Source organism: Ambystoma mexicanum, chromosome 3q, assembly GCF_040938575.1.
Source record: "Ambystoma mexicanum isolate Mex_15411 chromosome 3q, UKY_AmexF1_1, whole genome shotgun sequence".
NCBI classification, from domain to species: Eukaryota; Metazoa; Chordata; class Amphibia; order Caudata; family Ambystomatidae; genus Ambystoma; species Ambystoma mexicanum.
The window spans coordinates 137,217,069-137,239,127 of NC_090926.1; the positions used below are offsets into that span (position 1 = coordinate 137,217,069).

Consider the following 22,059-nt stretch of genomic DNA (forward strand, 5'->3'; position numbering starts at 1 on the left):
AGTCCTGAGAGCCCATTGGAGAGATCTCATTCTCAGGCGAGCTTCTGGCACCAGAAAGATGCAGGATGCCATGAGGCCGAGCAACCTCAGAAAACCAAAGGCCGGTAGACGCTGGGCATTCTGGAATTTAGTCACCATCTGCAGAATGTCTTGAGCCGTCACCACTGGTTGCAAGGCTTTTCCCAAAGATGCATCCAGGACTGGCGCTATGAATTGGGAGTCTTTGTTGACGGTATCATGTGGGACATCTTTAAGTTGAGGGAGAAGCCCAGTCTGTGAAGGGAGTGGCAGGCATAGCTGAGATGTTCCAAGGCCTGTTCTGGGTAACTGGCCCTGATCAGCCAATCGTCTAGGTAGGGGTAAATGTCAATTCCCCCTCTCCTGAGACACGCTGCCACAACCGCCATCAGTTTGGTGAATACCCTTGGGCGGAGGTCAGCCCAAATGGCAGAACTCAAAACTGATAATGAGAATCGCCAACGGCGAACCTCCGGTATGGTCTGTGCATGTGATGGATCGGCACATGAAAGTAATTATCCTGAAGGTCCAATGATACCATCCAATCCTGAAGCTGGAGGGCCTGAAGGATCTGAGAAAGGGTTATCATCTTGAACTTTTCCTTCCTGAGGAACTTGTTCAAGTCTCTTAAGTCCAAGATGGGTCTCAATCCTCTGTCTTGTTTGGGGGATAAGAAAATAGGGGAGTATCAACCCTTGTTCCTCTCCACTACTAGCTCTCGGATGACTGATGTTTTTGCAGAAAAGTTATTCAGTAACCTTGGGCAACTATTTCCAATGCCCTTGCATCTGAAGTAATCGCCTCCCAGTGCAGTCTTGTGAATCAAGTCCTCAGAGAGGTTTTGGGGAGACTGACGCAGTGGCTGAAGGTAAGGCAGCCGCTGCTGTTGCGGTTTTAGTACTCCTTCCCCATCCAACGCGAGGGAATCTTTTTTGTCCTCTTTAAGCTGGCTGTCCTCTGCCCCTTCCAAATGTGGAGTAGTGATGAAAGGACCTACCCCTCCAGGGTGTACCCATGAGGCAGTTTGGAGGTTGTCTGATTGCAGCACCAAGGGATTTGGCTGCTGCCTTGGAAGTTTGCAGCTTCTCCACACTCTCATCAGCTTTGTTTCCGATTGAATGAGTGCCCTCAAAGGGCATGTTGAGAAGTCTGGATTGTACGTCTGGGGAAACTCCAGACTTTCTCAACCAGGCAAATCTCTGCATCACTGTACTTGCCGCCATAGCTCTGCTGATACTGTCAGCAGAGTCGAGACCAGTCTGGAGGTATTCGCACATCGCATCTTTCCCATCCTTGACAACCTTTAAAAACCTGTCTCACTATTCCCCTTCAGGGATATGGTCAGCCGCCATGGAATTGCAAGGGTGAGTGTAAACCTTTCTAACGTGGACATAGCATTAGACGATTTCAAAGGCCATACTCCCAGCCGAAAAAACGTTTTGGGCCATGGCATCGTAACACTGGTCATCCCTATCTGGAGGGATTGTAGGATAGGCATTCTGCCTACTGGCGGAGGTGGCGGTCTGAACCACCAGACTCTGGCGTTGGGTGCTTGGACAAGTAAAAAGGGTTGGAGCTTGAAACTCTGTACTTTGAAGTCAACTTTTTGCTGACAGCCAGAATGACCTCTGGTGCCTCCCAGTTGGTAGCCACACACCTTTGTAAGGCTAGAAGGAAAGGCACAATTGGGTCCTCTTGTGTTTCCCCTGTCCAAAATGTCAGTTAAATCATCTTGCTCAAAGACTGGTGTTGGTCTGGACCACCCCATATACTCCATAACTTGTGACATCAATTGCTCGTATGTCACTTTGGCGTGGTCACCAGGGTCTGCCCTGCCAAACTCAACTTCGGGCGGGGTGTCTAGCCCACTAGCATCATGCAGGCATTTTTGCAGGTTTTTTATTCTTGAATCTTCCGAAATTAATGCTTCAGGCACTGATGGTGTTCCATACTGCAACCCAAAAGGTCTGGATTCATCAGAAGATTCCTCTGCATCCTCATAAATCGAGGAGAGGGACTTGAAATAATCAGACCCGGGCAAAGGAGTATATGTCTTTTCTAATGTAGTAGATGTCATTATATTTGGGGTCAAAGGAGCCGAAAACATTGAAACTGTTGACGTCTTCGAAGGTTGTGTCGAGGAGGTCCACGCTCGAAGCGTAGATGGCTTTGCATAGGTTATTAGCACTGATGGCGCACCTTTCGACCCTGATGGTGTTGCATCTTTCTGCATCGATGAGGCCGAAAGCTCAGTTCTCAAGGGGACTCTTCCTCGACTCGAGGGATCCTTTGATAGCTCTCGAGGAGTCTTGCTCGCAGGGTTTGAAGACGCACGGCTTTTGTGCTTAGGAGATCTTTCGACATGGTTTTTCGGAGCAGTCGCAGCGCAAGGCCGCGTTCTCGAACACTTAACATTTGTAATCTAAACTCTTCCCACTGGGCCGGTGAGCTAAATTTAATGGGGGCAAATAACCCGTTCCGGTGAGAAACTTGTAGACAAGGAAGATGGCGACATCGTCGCACTGCAGTCACAGCATTTCTTGAAACCCGACCAGGGAGAGGAAGACACCAAAGACAAAGCCATTCTTCATGGATTCACTCGAAGAATTGAGAATTTATCGAAGAAATTATCGAAGATATTCCCGTCAAGGAATGAAGCGCACCATATCCGAAGCGTAAGCGCAGAAAACAGAACTGAAGCCAACGGGCGCTGCGCGTGCTACCTATACCTTCTGTGATGTCGACATCGTGACAGAGGCCTCTGAGGGACATCGAGTCGACAGACATTGACGCACAGCACCCCCCTGTTGAAAAAAGTTTTCCGAAGCAGCAAAGCTGAATATTGAAAATATCAAAGATAAGGAATACGTGGGAGGACACAATCCATTCGAAAGTGATCTTGAATATGTGGGCACCGTACAACTTTAAAAAAAAAAATCAAGTGAACATGTTTTCTGCCCATTTCAATGTATTTCATTGGGAAGATGAATTGGTCTATGAAAAAGCGTCAGCTAAAATGAGGAGGAATTTGGGTAGGAGTAAGACAGTCATGTCAGGGAGTAGTTATATAGTGTGATGTGACTTCAAGTTCCATATTTTGGACAGGCCGAAAATGCTGGTCCTCGCATTGCCATCAAAGAAATATGGGTAGCAAATACAGTGAGTTTATGATGAAAGAAGTTTTGAAGAGAAGACTAGTAGGGTGATAACAGTGAAAAGAAGAAATAACTTTGAATATACATCAGTATCGCTTATAGTTACATTTTGTTTAGAAGAGAACATAAACAAAAAACGACACATGATGTTAGGAGGGTTCCCAATACTTGCCTTCATTACTTGGGGTGAGAACATTAAGGCAATCCTTTGCTTCAACATATTTTGTTTGTACAACCTTCAGCTGGGCAATGGATGATGAAAGAAATTCCACTTCCTGGGAAAATAAACAACACTCTTAGAGAAGAAGCCACAGCATGACACAGATATAGTTCAAGCAGGCTTGTGAGCGAAAATAATACTGGGTGTGGTTTGCCACCTGCACCTTTTGAAATAGGAAGCATCAAGTACGTTAGTGATCTTTCATGACAATCAGATGACTTTAAAGGCAAAGAGCTGAGTTTACCACTTCCCTTGCCCTTATTATCTCTGACACCAACATCTGCTTCTTCAGCTTCCATCCTAACACAGTGCTGACCCAACCCCATACCCCCCTTCCTGTGAGGAAAAAGTCACAACAGGAAGTGAATGGAAGAAAAAACATGTCGACAACATGGCAGAGAAGGACACGGATGCGCAGGGATCCATTTTGTATGGCATCTAGGTCACTGTAATATGGAAAGTGAAATACAAAAAGCACGCCCTGCAGCATTACAAACATAATCCCTAACTCACCAATCACTCGAAGACGGACAAGACAGCTGGCAAAGAGGGAACACTTGTGTAAAGCCTGCTTGAGAAGTTAAGACCTGCCCTTACCTGGGCAGTGAATGGGTTGTGCACACCAGAAAGTCCTTTACTCACGGTGCACCTCATTCACTAGGCCATACTCCTTCACAGCTAGAATCTGCTAGATGGTTTCAGCGTGCCACTGCTGAAATCGGCCTCAAAACGAACAGGTCTGGAGCCAATCAGGTTCCCAGTGCATCAGAAGAGGAGCTCCCACATGCACAGCTAGTATGGCGTTGGGGCTCTTGCGCTGTAAGCTTCGGAAGGATTAATATGATATATGATATGGCATTTATAACGCGCCTATACACAAGTGTTTCAAAGCGCGACAAGGCAAGGGGGGTTTGGGGGGGGGGACAAGGGACAGACAACGATCCTACTAGGCCAGGTGTCATTCAGATTGCGCAAGTGCATGGGAAGGGGGAAAGGAAAAGTGCACGGGGAAGGGAGGGGAAAGTGCAGTACACGGGAAAGTGGAATAAATAAAATAAAAAATAAAATTACAAAATTTTAAAAAAGAGACAAATAAACAGCCAGTTAGTGGCAAGTAAAGGAAGTGCAGACATAAGTGCTGGTAGGGGGACTGAAGGGATACAGAAAAACGGTCCCCAAGTGCAGGGGTTGCCAGGGAGGCAGCAAAACAGCGTTCACAAGAATCACAGGTCATGTAGCCATCATGGAGGACAAAATCTGGCCTCTATTCAGCCACATCAAGAATGAATGCAATGGAGAAAGAAGAGGTTGGTCCATCTGCCTGCTTTCTCTGCCTCCATCATGCTGCCACCATACCAGCCAATAAAATTCCAGCACGCCCAATACAAAACCAGGAGTAGTTGATTGGCATTTGGGCAACCACGTGTTCATTCCTTACATTCCTCCTTAAGACTCAGGGTCATGGCATCCTTCCTGGGTGTATATTCACAAAAGGGCTCCAGGCTTTTCCCTGTTCACTCTAGGTAACAATACATTATAAACACAAAATTGAACTGGGCGATTCCGGATACATATGGACCCATCCGACTTCTCCTTCTAGGACTTGTACTTTATTTTATACAAGTAATAAATTCAAGAAATAAAACAAACATTACAACACAGGACGGTTCAATACATTACAGGTGTAATAGATTCTCAATTAAAAACGTCAAGTAATCCTATAAATCTATAAACCCTATTATTCGACTAGGGCCAACTAAATTTCATTGCATGCTTCACTAGGCTCAATTCAGTAGGGTGTGCGCTTTACACCACTGTATTCTTGGCTTGTCGTCAACACTAAGGTGTTTCAGCATCACAAGCTGTTGGACAGTGCACGATTGTGGCGGCCTTGTGTTCAGTATCTGCGACACAAATATAGGTATACATCTTGAATTAAGCAGAGTCCATATCCGGATTGATTTATCCGTCATTAAATGCTCAAGATTTCTTCTGAACCCGCCAATGGGATACATAACGTGCAGATTCCGCTGGCCTCATGCGCGTCTGGCTGGAAAGCAAGGAATAGATGTCCGTGCTCAGCTAAGAAGAATCTTTAATAGTAACATGTAGTGTTCCAATTGACAAATATTGTGTCTACACGAATCAGTATTAGAAATTACTATACAATCTGGTATTGGTAATGTTCTAGCAGTATGCTTCTAAGTCCAACATCCTGCTGTCTGGTCACATAAATCCAGCGGGATCATTCTGTGGAGAAATGTCACATAGGGCTATCTATTTAGGAACTGTATATAGCTTCCAGCTCTTACTGCCATTTAATGTTATGACTACCAGTAAGTACTGTTAACTGCGTGATTATGCATCACAACGCTGCACACAGTGCATAAATACACCAGTGTGGTGCTCTTCCCTGTGCTGGTAAGGTGGAAGTACGGCAGTCCACTTACCCTGTCTGTGATGCAGTACTGTACTACGCCACTGGATCCTTTTAGTAGAGGTCCGGCAGGCAAAGCTAACTCTTGATTCTTGATCATTCAATCCCTGGAAACTTTAGACCCATGACTAATGTGCCATTTTTTCTGAAGATAATTGACAAGATTGCATACCATCACTACCAGAAATTCGTAGAAAAAAAAACAACATTCTTGTGGATGAACAATCTGGTTTTCGTGCCAACCATGGCGCTGAGACGGCTCTTCTAGATCTCCAGACAAATATTACTTCTATTATTGAAAACGGAAACCCAGCTCTTCTCCTATTGCTCGATCTCTCCTCGGCGTTTAATCCGATAGATCACGATCTTCTTGCTGAAAGGTTAACAGTCGGAAGAGGCTCTCCGGCTGCAGCAAATTGGTGTAAATCCTTTTTTGGGACCCAGAATGGCGGCAATTGTTAAAGTGAATTATACCTCCCTAAAAACGATGTTGCTCGGTGGCGTCCCCCAGGGGTCCTGTTTATCGCCCCTACTTTTTAACATCTTCTCTAAGCTTTTATGTGACATGCTACGAACCCTGGGTGTCGGGTTCACGAACTACGCCGATGATGCCCAGTTGGTGTTTAAGCTGTCAGGAGTTTATGAAAATGACACACAACGAGTAAGAGGCGCTTTATGCCATCCATGGATGGCAACAAACTCACTGACCCTCAACGAAGCCAAAACAGAACTATTGATAATTGGCGCTCCACAGAGGCTAAAAAAACTAGAGGATGAATACCAAAGTTTTAAAATCAACAACAATATCCTGGCATCCGACCACGTGAAAACGCTGGGTATCTTCATGGATTTTCACCTTTCCTTTAAAAGGCATGCATCATCATGTGTGCTTTTTATTCCAATTTGCTATGGCAAATTCACCCATATCTATCTAAGCCTAACCTTGCCATGATTGCTGGTGCTATAATAAATTCCAAATTTGACTACTGTAACGGTTTATTAATGGGTATCTCGGAATCGAATATAACAAAAATGCAAACCATTCAGAATGGAGCAGTCAGGGCTGGTAATGGACTCAGCCGACACTCCCAAGATCTCAACAGCAAGGAGGAATCTCCACTGGCTCCTGGTTGGACAAAGAATAAAATTCAAAGGCGCCGTTATGGTTTTTAAATGTTTAGCTTGTACCGCGCCAAACTATTTTACTGACATCAGGAGAAATCTACGGTCCAACAATAACCACAATCTGTTTCAACCCTGACAACTTTCATCCCGTCTGCTTCCTGGAAATTCAACATCTTGCCATCCACTTCCTTTTGTTTGTATCAAAGTCTGGCCGTCTTTGGGAGCGCTCCGAGGCCTTTGGACGAACAGCGCTATATAAAAATAAATATAGATACGTAGATAGATTGATGCTGGTTGCTATGCAACCAGGTAAGTAGTAAGACTAAGCAATCCTGGTGGCCATCTTTAGCTAGTCTGACCCTGGAAAACCGGCTGTGTCGATAATGCTTCAAAGTGTGTTGCCTGTATTGTCTTGCCTGGGGAATGCTTGTGCATTTCACTTATTAATATAATGTTAAGAGTTTTCAATCTACGACTGGGAGAATTAGCTGCTCTAAACTTACCATGCACTCCCAGAACCAACAGAAATGGATTAGAGGTTGAGCAGATTCTCCGTCCACAATCTTAATAAATAATCAGGTACATCTCATCTTGCATAACATGGCAAGTGAAGTCAGCCCCAACTCCATTTGTAAGGCTTGTTCAACTGAGACCATTTTGGGTAACACAACATCGACCTCAGTAGTTTCCCCTCTATTTTGTTCCGCCATTTAGGGCCAACGCCCATCATAGATTCAATGCCATACAGCAATGTTGTAATGGCAGATTTAGTGTTAACTTCAACGAGGCCTTCAATAGACTCGCCTCCCCTTGCTTTTATGAAGTTTCGCAAAACCTGCCACTTACGCATAAGCTTGGGAGTCAAGGGGTCCCCAACAGTTGTTGAGAAAGATTCCTGTAAATGGATATCCCAAATAGATGCAATTCTTAACTTCATTCAGCTTAATGCCATCTAACCACCAATTGTAACTTTAGAAATGTTCCACTTGCGGTGCGCTTGTAATCTTATTTTTTTGTCAGTTAATTACCATGCTGTTTTCTTTAACATGCTGCGCAAGGGCATTCAGCGAGTGTTGTAGTTCCCAGGGTGCGAGCGATCAAGTATTACAATGTCATTCGTGTAGCCTATCCAAGAGATAGGTATGCTCTCTAAACAAGGGGGATGATTACTGCAATATGCCAGAAACCCCGCCATATAGAAGTTGAATAACAGGGGTGCTAAAACACACCCCTGCTTCAATCCTCTATTAGTGGTGACAGGTGCGGTTACGGCATCCTCCTGGGTGACTCAAACTGAAACAAATGTGTCTGTACAAGAGACGTACACGATAGAACAGTTATGGATCCATATGCCAAGCAGCTAATTTGTTCCACAGGCGTTCTCGATATACTCAATCAAATGCTGCTGAATAGTTGACAAAACAATATAAAGACCCATCTGTTCCATTGTAGACATCCATACATATTAACTGCAGGGCCCACATGGCCAGAACTGTCGAACACCCTCTCCTAGAACCAAGTTGCTGGTGCTGAAGAATATGATTATTATTTGACCATTCTTCAAGTAGCTTAAGTAACATGATGGAAAATACTTTGCTACTTGAATCCAGCATAGCTAGCAAAAGATAATTCCGTTGGTCATTATATGGACCCTTTTTAGACACAGGAATTAAAGTTGGTAGTCGCCAGCTATCTGGGATATTGCCACCAAGCAGTATTTCCCTAAACATTACGGGAGAACTTTAGCCCAAATCTGAGGATTCGATTTCAGCAACACATTGGGCAGTCCATCCAGCCCGGGACAATTTAATTCCCATCTTTATAGTGTCAACATTATCACTACTCATCTGGCCTCCAATAATCACACCTCTATTTGTGTAGGGTAAATGACCGTTTGGCTATTTCCTATACACATTTTGACCAACACGATTCACTAATCCCACATAATTCTTTTGGAGATTTCCCTTCAATACGAGTTCGATAGAAGGACCAAAATGTGTGTGAATTATTGGTTTTAATGAGTTTCAAAAAACAGTTTCCAATGCGCGGTAAAGGAACTGCTTTTATAGTGCCCTAACCTGTTCTTCTAACTCATTTTCACAACGGCCGACTCTGTTGCCTGCTGAGCCGATGTTAGGGATGCCATTATGCCCAATCTTGGTCAACTCACCCCTTAATACTTTTTTCACTAGTGCATCCCTATGTCAAATGGCTTTATCCCAATGCCGAAGACTCTGTCCTGCCTAATCTTACTCGGCTATATTAGCTGCAACAGGAAATATAGTTGACCAATGAAAGGGGCATAAAGATCGTAAGATTCCCAACCCAGCTTGTCTGTACCAACAACAATTTGTTTGGGATGTTGACTCTGACCACTTTTTTCCTTGCTCTAATGATTCAGGCCTGCTCAATAGCGGGATATGCCAAGTTTGCATGTTAGTATCAAACCTAATTTCCAACACTGCATGATCACTTAAGTAGGTGAAATTGATCCGATACTTACAAAGCAGGTTACGCAGCAATTTAGTGGCAAATATACAATCCAGATTAGACGTGGGAGTCATCCGCCTGTCTTGTAACTATATCCATCAAAGAAGACTTGTCACTAGGCACAAGGGGTTCCATTTGATATTTCAACAGGCTATCCACCCATACTGCCCCACGCTTGATTGATTCATATGCATGTAAGCCTGCTGCAACAGATTTTTTCTTTAGTATGGATGGGTCACGCTCCAATCGCTATAGATCCCAATGTGCATTAAAATCCCCAGCCACCAATATTTCACCCCCTGGAAAAAGGCGACCCCATTTCTCAATAGTATGTTTGATTATCAATGTCTACGACCCCCCCCCCCGACCCCCGAAGGTCAGACCTACGGCTGTTTAAGGGAGAGCATCAATGTGCTTGCATTACTGGTGGGGTAGTTGGTTATAGAGACCGACATCTAACGGGAGGCATCCCCATTTATCCAAACCATTTTCGCAGCTAGCAAAGAGCGAACATCAATATAAAGGCCCCCCCTTCGGGTGACCTCTAAGATTAGATAGACCATTCTGGGTGAAAACCATGTAACCATTCACTACAATTTCTACATTAAGTCACGTTTCCTGTAGAAAAAGAATATCTACGTAATTGTAGCCCCGGGTATTCCAGGACAGTACTGCACCATGCCTATTGATCGCCCTAGTTCAATATTGGCAATAATCCTGACTTGCTGCCAAACCACTGTATCCCTCAGTGCCAGATTAGGATTGTACTAGGAATGTGACCTGCATGATGCCAAGTTTGTATGGTGGATGTATCCAGAATTGCCAACTTCACCCCTGTGATTCGATTCACTCGCAATCAAATTGTGCTTGCTAACCTGCACCTCGAAACCCAAATTCCATAGTTCAGTAGACTCAGATGAAATCCTTTCAACCACCACCAGGGAGTCCAGAGTTACAACAGCCCAATTTGTATTGCTGTGTATTGTAGGAAGCTCCACAGCCTCAATGTGACAAAATCTGACAATTTGAAGGCCCCTTATTTGACTAAATATGGCCATCAAATATTTCTGGTTAACAAATGGACTATCATTTGCCGGCTTGATTTCCTCAATGCGTAGCCGTCGCTCCCCTCCCTCGGTGTTGCACATACACTTCTTATTGTTCTTGTGATCAGCTATAAAGTTGTTCCTCCCTGAGCTAGAGCAATTCTTAGGATGACAATTCGTCATAACAGCTAAATTCAGTGTGGCACCACAGATCAAATTAATTCTAGATTAGATACCCATATTACCTCATATATATTGCCTACTGTGAGGAAGGCATGGTATCGAGGAGTAGACAAGTTTCGAAAACCTTTATTCAATGTTTTGGTTGGGATGGTAGAATTCTTAACTGGCCCCAACTCTAAAATTGAAGTAATCTCGATGATTAAACAATAACAAATACATCCAAGTCAGTCTGGTCAAAATAAATAGGCCTATACTAAGAAAACCTAACCTTGCCCTTCTTCTCAAAACAACATAATGTGTTAAGGGAATACAAAAGGAAAATAGTGTCTCAAAAAAAAAATGTCAGAATGGCTTCAGTACCAAAACCCTTCCCCAGGTTCAACCCCAAAGGGTCTAGAGAGACTCTTAATAAACAAAGGATAGGTGTATGGCACGGTTCTATCAGTCTAGCACACTTTGGCTAACTGGTACAATTCAACAATTCCATCTGAGGCTTCCAACTTCTGGTAGTTCAATCACTTTCTTTAGGCTTCGTCTGCCTTGTCATCAATGCTCAGTTCACGTGGTCTCAATTTCTCACAGTTCTGCCCAGGCTTCCCTCTGCAAGGCTCGAGCCTGGCTCTCCTTTATGGGGGTTCGCTTCCCCGCGTTTGATCTAAAAGGTATCTTTTTCACTGTCGGAGACTTTCGAAACGGCAAGGAATTTACATAGACCTTTGCATGACCACTTCGACCTTTCTTTCAACAATCCTTCAATTCACAATCTTCTCTTGCAGCACCAATGCCTCTTGGTACTTGTAGTTCTTATCCTTTTTCGCTTGCCTTCTTGGCCTTTTCCAAAGTTATTTTGCCTTGGCCATCTTGGCATATTTACAATTCACATATTTCACTTTCTTCTTATTCAACTTTCTTTCCTTATCATGGTTACTTTCTTTCCTTTGATCTCCGTTCTAATATCTTGCAAAATTCATAACATTTCAGAGACTTTCGAATGTGCGACTTCACCTCACAGGACCACTCTGCTACTTTGTATCCTTTTTCTTTAAACAATTGTTCTCTTCATTTGCGTTTTATTGGCACACATGCAACCTTCAACTTTCAAATTACAGTCACTTTCCCTTTAACATCAACCTAACTTGTGTTGCCCTCGATAGCTCACTGGTCGTGTTAATTTGATTTCTTTAACCTTTATCCAGCAGCTCAAGGCCGTTACAAACGCCTCCTCTGACCCCCCCCCCACCCTCCCACCCCCCCACTCCGCCTTTCACCCGGAAGGGCCACCGGCTGCTTTCTTGCAACTTCAAGGTTTCTTTCCACTGCACGCTTCGCTTTACTTTTCGAAACACTTGCCCGGCTTTCTCTTGATCCTCTCAACTGTTGATCAGCACGTTAGGCTTCCAGCTTCCACCGCCTGGTCCACATCAGCCATGTAAGAGCTGTTCCTTCTCTTACGTAGCCTCGCTCAAAGTGTGCCTGTGCGCGCCACCTTTTATCTTCTCAGGGTGTACCAATAAGTAGCAGGTGTAAATTGTTAGAGCTTTGTGTCCGACTGCCTGGCCTCATTACAGGAACAGGGACAATGCAAGTCAAGAGAGGTAATCTTTCTGACCTCATTACTCGTCTTCCTCGGTGCAGTACTTTTGTTAAGATAAAGTGGGGAGGAATAATAGGAGTTGTAGTTTCCCATAAAATAAGCAGGGTTAGGGGTTAGATGGGTTATGGAAAAAGGGGGGAATACTATGTCTCACCATTGGGTGCTTCTCCCCCATTCCCCGAGGACCCTCTACCCAGGTGATCCTCCCTCGCTTGTCCACCCCCAGGGTCGGGATCCAAAAGCGTTGGCCTTTGCCTGGCCACCTGAGTACGGGATCCCCGGGGACTAGGTTGTGAAACACCCTCTGGTTTTTCACACTACTCAAAGGAGCTTGTGGTGGATTCCACGATATAGACTGCTGCATCTGAACACATGGCTGAATTGGCATACAAGAGGAGGCAGGAAGCATCGCTGTGCCATACACATGCGTTGGTTGACCCATTACATGCTGACCATTGTCAAACCTTCCCTGTCATTGGGTTACTGGGGGGGGCAGGGGATGCAATATAAGATGCACCCCACCCTGTAATGGTTGGCTGTTCCAATTGTAAACAGCCCTGCTGTTGTGTTGGATGCTCATAGGGCTTTAAGAACTGGATGGATGGTGCTTGAGTGGCACAATATTTCTGCAGTGGCACCATCTGTGAATGAGCCTGCTCTTGGGCTTGCTTCATGTAACCATTTGTCAAGTGTACCAGTTGGATGCAAGTCCTGTGCATTTCTAACATACACTGTGGACTGTTTCCCATTCCTCTCTACTTTATGCGCATCACTGGGTTTACTTTGGGCTTGGCGGCCCCATATTGGTCAAGGCATTACATGCAGGTGGTGTGCTAGATAGATCTGTTGCTTCCTTCTTTCCACGCCTCTGCTTGCAACCACATTTTAACCTATTTATTGTGGCCTTATTTTTTTGGGACGCTGGTGTTGAACATTTACTGAGGATTGATTAGGCTGTGATGTCGGAATTTCCGCCTCCTGCATAGAACTGGTGACTTCCAGTTGAGGAGCAGATGTGGAAATTGTCAGCAGCGAATCAAGCATAGAGTACTCAATTGTGCTGTTTCTGGTTTCTTTGAATTGACCTGTTTTACTGCGGGCAAGCACAAAGGTGTGTGTGTGTATGATATGATTATGGAATTCATAACGCACCTGTACATAAGTGTTTCTAGGCACGACAAGACAAGGAGGAGGAAACAAAGCGAGGACAAAAATACAATCTACTGGCCTTGTGTCATTAAGATCGTGGAAGTGCAGGGAAGGTGGGAAGTGCAAAGGGGAGGGTGGAGAAGTGCAGGTAATCAAATGTGCAGCCAGTGGGTGCTTCCATGCAGGAAATCAGAAGGTGCAGCCAACGGCTGGCTCATAATTGCAGAGAGAAGGGAATGAAGGGTTGCAGATACAGACCACAAGTGCTGGGGAAGCCAAGAGGCAGTGCGAGGTGCAACTGGATAGGCAGGGACCTGGGTCCAAATTCAGAAGGTGGCTAGGTGACCAGTGCGTGGAACACATGGGTTTTCAGCATGGAAGATGAAGAAAGGAAGCAGAAGCAAAGAGGAAGGTCTTGAGTCGCTTCCGGAACTGGTTGTGCTCAAGTTTGAGAGAGCGGCAGGGAGCTGTTCCATAGGGAGGCACTAGCCAAAGAAAGATCTGCCCCCAACTCTCCGCTTGGAAAATCAGCTGACCCTCAGCGAGTTGGAGGTGGATGAGCAGAGAGCTTGAGATGAGAGATAGTTAGGAGTTGGAGGTAATGCGGTCCCAGGCCCCAGAAAGCCTTGTGCACATTGCAGAAGGTCTTGAAGTTGATCCTTGCCACCACTGGCAGCCAATGAAGAGATTTCAGAGCTGGAGAAATACAATCCCTGGGCTGAGGGCCAAGGACAAGTCTCGCAGTCCTGTTCTGGATAAGTTGTAGAGGGCAGAGTAGAGGCAGGAAGATTAAGAAAGAGGTTGTTGCAGTAGTCCAGGCTTGAGGAGACAGAGCTCTGGAGACAATGAGCTTCTGGGGAAAGTGAGGAAAGGAAGAATACCTCTCAGGAGGTGCAGCTGACAGTTTGACTTCTTAGAGACGTCAGAGATGTGAGGAGAGAAGGAGAGGGCAGAGTTGAGAGAAAAAGGGCGGAGTCGATGACCCCAAGGTTCTTAGCCTCACAGGTAGGAGCAGGAAGAGGTCCCAGAGTGGATGGCCAGAGAGAGAGAGGCTTGTGTTGCCTGTAACATCGCACCACTCCACTGGTGGATGTTGTACACGGCATAATGACGTATGCCCCATTGGTGTTGGGCCTTGCAATTCAAATGGCGTCTGCCCCTCAGGAGCCACGGCCATCACCAGTCCCTGTGGGATTCTGAGTCAGCCAGGCTGTCAGATACTGACACGGTCCCCCGAAAATGCCTGAAGGGGATCAGGGTGTAAAGAATAAATGTGCTGGACTAACAATGGGGCATGTCCCCGAGAGGCTGGCTCACAGGTTCCATCATCTGGACCATAACCCTGCCAATCGACCAGATAGAACAAACTCCCCTTTGCTTAGCCCAGAGTCCAGTATCTTGTGGACTTAGTATTACTCCTCACCCAGGACAAAGATGGGGGCAGGGCCAGGAACCATGTCCTCAGTCCTTGCAGTTACCCTGCCACCATGGCCCATGTACTACAATATATAGAACCGCTCAAGCGCAGCTAGACGTGCATGGTGACGTCACAATGACATGGACATGCTTGATACCGTCACACATGCTGCGCTTGAGACAGTTACTGATGCCAAGAGCCTCGATCCTGTGTGTGAGAGTTTTCTCCCTTACTTTGAAAGAAGACAGTCCAGAAAAAATACTTAGACACAGCCTTACGAACAGCCATATACAGCTCTCCAGCAGCCTCACCCCTCTTTTTCTGGATATGAAGAAAGAGGGATATCCGAGGCCCTACATAGATTACCAGGCCTTAAATGCAGTCACTATAAAGAACCAGTATCCGGTTCCGTTAATTTCAGTATTGCTGGATCAATTGAAGACCTCCTTGACGTTCACGAAACTGCATTTGAGGGGCACTTATAAAATTGGTTTGAATAAGGCAAGGCGATGAATGCAAAAACGGCTTTCAAAACTAAATACAGATTGTGCGAATACTTGGTGATGCCGTTTGGGTTGTGTAACACCCCAGCCAAATTCCAGTATTTTATGAATGATTATTTCCAAGGATATGAGCGACTGGTTGATCAGAATTTACTTCGATGATAGCCTCATGTATTCCAATTCGTTTTAGCATGTACAGCTTGCAGCAATGGTTCAACAGAGATTGAGGGAGAACTTCCTCTGTACCAAATGTGCAATCCATGCCACAGAGGTGGAATTTCCAGGCTTTATTTTGACCCCAAGAGGGGTTCAGATGAGAGTAGACAAAGTGAAGGAGGTTCTCAATTGGTCTACTCCTACATCCATAAAAGCACTCTAATCTTTTCTAGGTTTCACAATTTTTATAGGAGGTTCATCAGTTCATTTTCAGCTGTTTTGGCTCCTTTGACATTGCCAATTCGCCCTTCTGTTCCATTTTAGTGTACCAAATAGACCCAACAGGCCATTGAGACGCTGAAGCTAGCCTTTAACAAAGCCCCGGTTTTGAAAATCCAGACCTGTGACATCCCTTCAGCATGGAGGCTGCCGTCTCAGCAGTGGCCCGTCACAGCCTGGCCGCACCAACCAAGTACATGCTGTTGCTGATCCTTTCCACCGCCTCATGGCGGCCAAATAAAACTATATCATCATGGAACGAGAGCGGTTGGCTATAAGAGCTGCATTCAAGGAGTGGCGACATTGTCTCCTTGGGGAAAAACATTTTGTGACTAGCAAATTGCAAGGACTTGCCAAGATTAAGTGCACTGAAACCCGGCAGGTCCGGAGGCATTTGTTTTTTGCCATGTTTAGCTTCACTGTCCCCTACGATCCAGGGGGTTAAAGGCAAGGCTGACACGTTCTGCCGTATGACAGATACAAAATACATACTAGAAAAAGACAGCTGCATGCTTCCAACAGAGCATGTTGCATGTGTCTGTAATGCCAATGCACATTTGGTGTATGCAACAGATTGTAGACTCGGGATAACCTGGCAGAAATAGACTGCCTTCTTTACATAAAACATTGTCTATACATCGCTACAGAATCCAGATGTCACCACGCTCTACAATGGTTGTCATGATTCCAGATTAACAGCACATCCTTTTCAACTAAAAACCTTAGCGTTGTTACTCAGGTGGTGTTGGTGGCCCAACAGGCAGAGACTGAACAGACCATGCCATAACATTATCTACGCGTGCTCAATGTAAGGGCATATCTGGTAAACCCAGTGGTCTGCTACAACAAATCCATATACCACATAAACCTTGGTTTGTCATATCCATTTATTTTATAGTTGAGTTACAGTGTTTTAATGGCATGGACACTATTTGGGTGGTGGTTGATGCCTTTACTAAAATGGCACATTTTGGGGTGTGGCCTGGACCGATCCGAGAGTGGATGTCTGTCGGAGTGCCTCTGAGCCAGATGCACCAAATCCATGACTCCGAAGCTTCTAATGAGCCTGTGACGGGATGTGCCGAGAGAGGAACTGGGGCGGCGGAGAGCGGAAGGGGCGCACACAGAGCTGCACTGCCGGTAACTGCAACATCAATCGCATGGCAGCTCCCGTTCTGCCCCAACGCAGATTCCAAGATGGCACCTGGGACCATCACAGCTCACCTAAAGCCTTAATGGGCCTGCCTGATGCAAGCGTTGAGAAGGGGCTGGGAGTACCTTGCACCTCCGTGCGGCTCTGGAGGCAGGCCTGCCCGGCAACTCCATGTGTTGGTGGTGTGTGGAGGAGTCAGGTGGCTTACGGGGTAACGGTAAGGGACTCTGGGGTTGGTACCTGTGCTTGTCCTGCCGCTCCCTAGACATCCTGGATAGCACAAGCTCCAGTGTCCTTGCTGACCACCATTAATGGTGCAGAGGCCTCCAGATAAGCAGCATACTGGGCCTATTTACCCATTAAAATTGTAAATATGGCACTTTTTATCTTTCTCTGCGTACCATTTACACGCCAGTTGAGAGCCCAGTGCAATGCAACGGGCAAGTGACTTTATGGAAACCAAACACCTCTTGATTCTACAGGCCATGTAAGAGCATTTCAGAAATGGTTCTCTGTGTTGCACGGAAACCACACACAAAGAGAAAAGGAATGGTTTCTGTCCAACTTTTGCTGTGTTTTGGGTCTGTAAATGCTCATGGAAATGATGCATTTCATAATGCATGCATATTTATTTTCCTAGCGTTTTAGGATCATAGCAGTAATAAGATGGAAAAGGTATACAATTGGGAAGTATTCTTTTAAAAAGTATGCTTTTTAGTGAATGCTTGCTTGCTACTTTTTCATGGAGCTCCTGCGTTGTGTGCATTGATCATCGATGATAATGATGTGCTATTTATATAGAGCTTTTTAAAGTGCTTTGCATAGAACATATTCACCCAACCGATGACAATACTTGTTTTGACCTTAGAAGGATGAAAGGCCGAGTCAGCCTTGCTGTGATTCAAACCAGTGACCTGCAGATCTCCGACACTGTAGCGAGCCCTCAAACGGCTGAGATATTTTACTGTGCATGATGCACCATGATGCATCTATATGGTGTGTTCATACATATTAATGTATGAGAGATGGTTTTTCCACAAATGTAATTGATTGATTATTCATTATGCACTTATACACAGTGTTTCAAAGTGCAACCATCCATGGCAGGGGAAGACATAGGGAACACAAGACAAACGATCTTGCATGGTACATTTAGATTATGCCGGTGAACAGAAACAGGAAGTGCGTGGAGGGGGGGCAGTCCCATCAGAAGCTGGGTTAAGTGTAGAGAGATATCACTCTCATTGGTCTTAAAAGAACAGAAGTGCAGCAGTGCTGTGGCAAGTGCAAGGCCCGGTGGCAAGTGCAGGAGACAGTTGAGGAAGCTTGGGACCCGTGAGGCTCTGAAAGTGCACCAGGCAGCGAAACTGAGCACAAGTAAAGGAGGAGAGCGAGAGCAGAAAAGGTGGTTAGCAGGGGAGGGGTAGAGAAAAGGAGGAGGGGAGAGAAGGAGGCTGCAAAGTTTATTGTTTCTTTGCTACACACTGTATTCTATTCATTTTCAAGTTTCACAATGTTCTGGTTGCCTTTCACATGCTTACACTCATGCTAAGGCAAATTATTTTTACTCTTACAATTTAATTGTTGCGATGTGACTTACAAAAAGGAGATGGAACATGGAGTGTGAGGATGGAATGGGTATGCAAGAACATGACTCAAGGTTCTGCTCAAGTCAGTTGAAGATCCTTGCACGAAAGAAGAGGCTGTGCTGGTGGTTATAAACTTCAATAAACGCAATACAAAGCATACTCCGTCTCGTCAGAGCTTTAGATCAATGGCGACTAGCTAAATGAAGAAGATACAACCCACAGTGTAAGGGGACTTGTGGGTTGTGCCACCTAACCTTCATTGCTGCCACCTGTCTGAGGGAGATCGTAGTCCTGTGGCTAGGGCAGCCTGGCACGCCTGCCGTGACCTGTGCATTGTGCCCGGCAGTGAGCAGAAGCGAAAAGCAGTGACCAAGCGAAGACAAGAGGTGGAGCCTGCGTTCCGAAAAGGAGGAATGACGTACCAAAAGGTTGGAAGTGCATTTGCCAGTAGATCCTAGCGAGGCAACCCCAAGGTACCCACTAACAAATTGGGGCTCCCACGCGTGAAGGCCGCCGAGCTCTCAAACGTAAATAACTCAGCATGCTCACTGCCGACCGTATCACAGGACAGAGCATATCGCAGCAGCGCAAGCGTTCATTTGTGTAAAGTAGCCAGATAGTGTTCCAGGAAAGTCACGAACAGCAGATTATATTGAATACTGGAGGTGTTTACGGTTAAATGTGCAGTATTTTCATATAAATTTCAGGCTTCACATGTATATGCAATTTGTGCTATGAGCAATCAAAAGCAATAATGTACATTAACTAATTCACCAGTACAAGGGAGTATTTGGGAGTCTGTGCAAAGGGATTGCACTCCTATATCGCAGCATTTAAGAGAGTGGATTTATTCTGAGAACTATTAGTGATTATTATACAGCAGGACGGCCATGGCAGGTATACCCGGACCAGCCACCTTTATGGCACCACTGGGTCCAGTGAAAATAAAATGGAACCAATGGAAGAAGGACTTTCTACACTACAAAAGGCTGCATTTGAAAATGAGGTCTCCAACAATAGGAAAATTTCTCTATTAATGCACTTCCTGGGATATGAACGGTTGCCTATCTTTGACACATTATCACCATTAAGTGGAACGGGAGATGGGGACACATCTAATAAATTCGAAGGGGCTTTGCTGAAATTAGATAGACACTTCAACCCCAAGACTAGCACCATCCTAAAACGCTACAATTTTGGGGTGCGAATACAGGAACATGGAGAAAGTGTGGAAGAATATGTTACTGCAGCATTTGGCACTGTCATGTGAGTTGAGAGAACTTTGACGAGTAGATCAGACCAATAGTAGTAGACCAATACAATCAGGGAAGAGCTCTGGTTGAAAGATGAGCCAACAATAGAAGAAGGCCAAGTACTACTGGGCAGCACAGCTGGGTGCCGTGAATGACTGGCTACATGGGAACTAGTCACTCCCTCACATCGTAGTAGAGCGCAAAAGGATGATGGGCCGGACAACCAGACAGGAGGTACTGTTCCGGGGGGTGGTTAGGCACAGGAGGACTCTACCCAGGATGATGTGGCACACGTGCCAGGTGTGGGTAAAGGTGCATCAGGACATTGGGTGGGTGGAAAAAACGCCCCGAGACCAGCCCATTTGGCATAACACGCACCTCATTAAGCTGCTGAAGATGGGGTATTTTGAGAGCTGGTCAGTGAAAGGAATAGACACCTTGGCGGATATAATACACGAGGATCGCCTTCGGTCATTTGAAGAGTTACAAGGGCAATATGGCCTGCCGGCAGAGGAGGGGTTGCATTATGTGTAAATAACGCATGCCATGAGTGCCCAATTTCCCTCTCAGGAGTTCTCCTCTGGCATCCCCGCCAAGGTTAAGTCTAGACTATACCAAGTGCTCACAGCCTTTGGACCATAGAGCTCACCCGCCTAAGGGAGAAACCGGAGCAGGACTTGTGAGCGGTTAGAAACGGAAAAAAATGGGTAGAGGCCCTGATGTTCCCGAGGGAGGTGGGAATAGCGGTTCGGCTGCAGCGAATACAATTGAAGATCCTCCACAGGGTATACTACTCCCGTACTGCGTTTGCAAAGTGGGGCATGGTGGACAGAGACACATGTCTTATATGTGGTAGGGAAGGCATTACCTTCTATCATACACACTGGGATTGTGCACAGATTGTTCTGGGGGAAATGCATGCATAAACTGTCCACTCTGATGGGCACTCGGGTACCTCTGGAACCGGAACTGGCATTGCTGTGGATATGGGTAGACACTGGGTTCATGAAACATGAGAAATCGTTCCTGGAGATAGCACTGGGGCTTACCAAGAGACTGATTACAACATCGTGGGGCTCTGCGGAGCACCCGAGACTAAGCCAGTGGGCTGCAGAAGTGGTCCGTTGTTGAGCCCTGGAGAGGAGAGGGTACAGGGCAAGAGCCTGTCCCCGAATGTTCTTGAAGATATGGGGGAAGTGGGAGGGAGGGAGAGGGCTGAGGGACTTGACTGTATGGATTGCTTTAATTCTGAACCTTCCCGTTATCAATGTAACTTGTTAGCATCCAATTCTAGTGGTGCTCCCATGCCAATATTGTTATATGGCATGTACTGTATTATGCTCAAGTTGTACCTATGCTTGTGTTTGTTCTGTTTCTTTATGAAAATAAAAAAATAATAAATTGAAAAAAAACACTAGATGAAGTCTTCGGTATTGCAAAGCGAGTGGCACACTCGCTGGCGTGTGTGGATAAGTTAACTGAAGCGGAAAACAAAAGATAGCAAGGTCGAAGTTCTAAGGGTGTCCGAAAGTAAACAGAAGAAGGTCAAAGAGAAGCCAAATCACAAAAGAGTAGAAAACACACAGCAAAGTCAAATACCAAAAGGGAGACAAGAGACTAGGTTTTCGTTGCGGGAGTGATATTGTGCTTCTTCGCCCATATGCCCCAGTCGCAAAACTGTGTGCAAATGTAACAGAAAGGACACTTTTCAAGTTGTTGTAAAAACTTTACATTTTCACAAAAGAAAGGTTTGTATAATGTAGCTGAAGAGGAAGGCGGTTCCCGGAAGAGGACAGTCCGATAGAAAATATAACAGTTAACGTAGTGCAAAGTGTTGAAGAAGAAGAGTGTGAGAGTCCATATACTGTGACCAGGCTCGGAATTGGGACTGGATAAGCTGGAGCTACAAATAGGTCACCAGGAGCTACCCCTGGGAAATGGCTGCACAGCGTTACGCAAATCTACCTTCCACATAAAATGCAAACATGGATTATTTACGACAACTTATGCTTTAAATGCCATATAGATGTGTCCTAATGTTTATTTGTGTAGATTTTCCCAAATGCACAGAGTTAAATTTACATAGTTGTGTTTATTCTGCAGAAGTTGGCATGGGGAGCCAAAAGTAGCTCCTGGTAACTGTTGGTTTTAAGCGAACCAGGCTCTTCTATGCTATAAACCGGAGCTAAATAGCTCCCCGCTCCCCTAAATTTTGAACCCTGCAGTGCAACATGTGTAAATGGGAGAGAAATATCAATGATGGCTGACTCAGGGGCAAAAAGAACACTGATG

At 45.5% G+C, this 22,059-nt stretch overlaps 1 protein-coding gene across 1 annotated transcript in view; it reads right to left on the minus strand.

Annotated features, from left to right (window-relative positions):
- The window catches only part of PFDN5 (prefoldin subunit 5), a 118,786-nt gene that overhangs the window by 70,656 nt on the left and 26,071 nt on the right, over positions 1–22,059 (minus strand). The window contains exon 2 of the mRNA XM_069653323.1: positions 3,346–3,448. Coding sequence (XP_069509424.1) covers positions 3,346–3,448 — 103 coding nt within the window. The remainder of the gene's footprint in view (positions 1–3,345; positions 3,449–22,059) is intronic.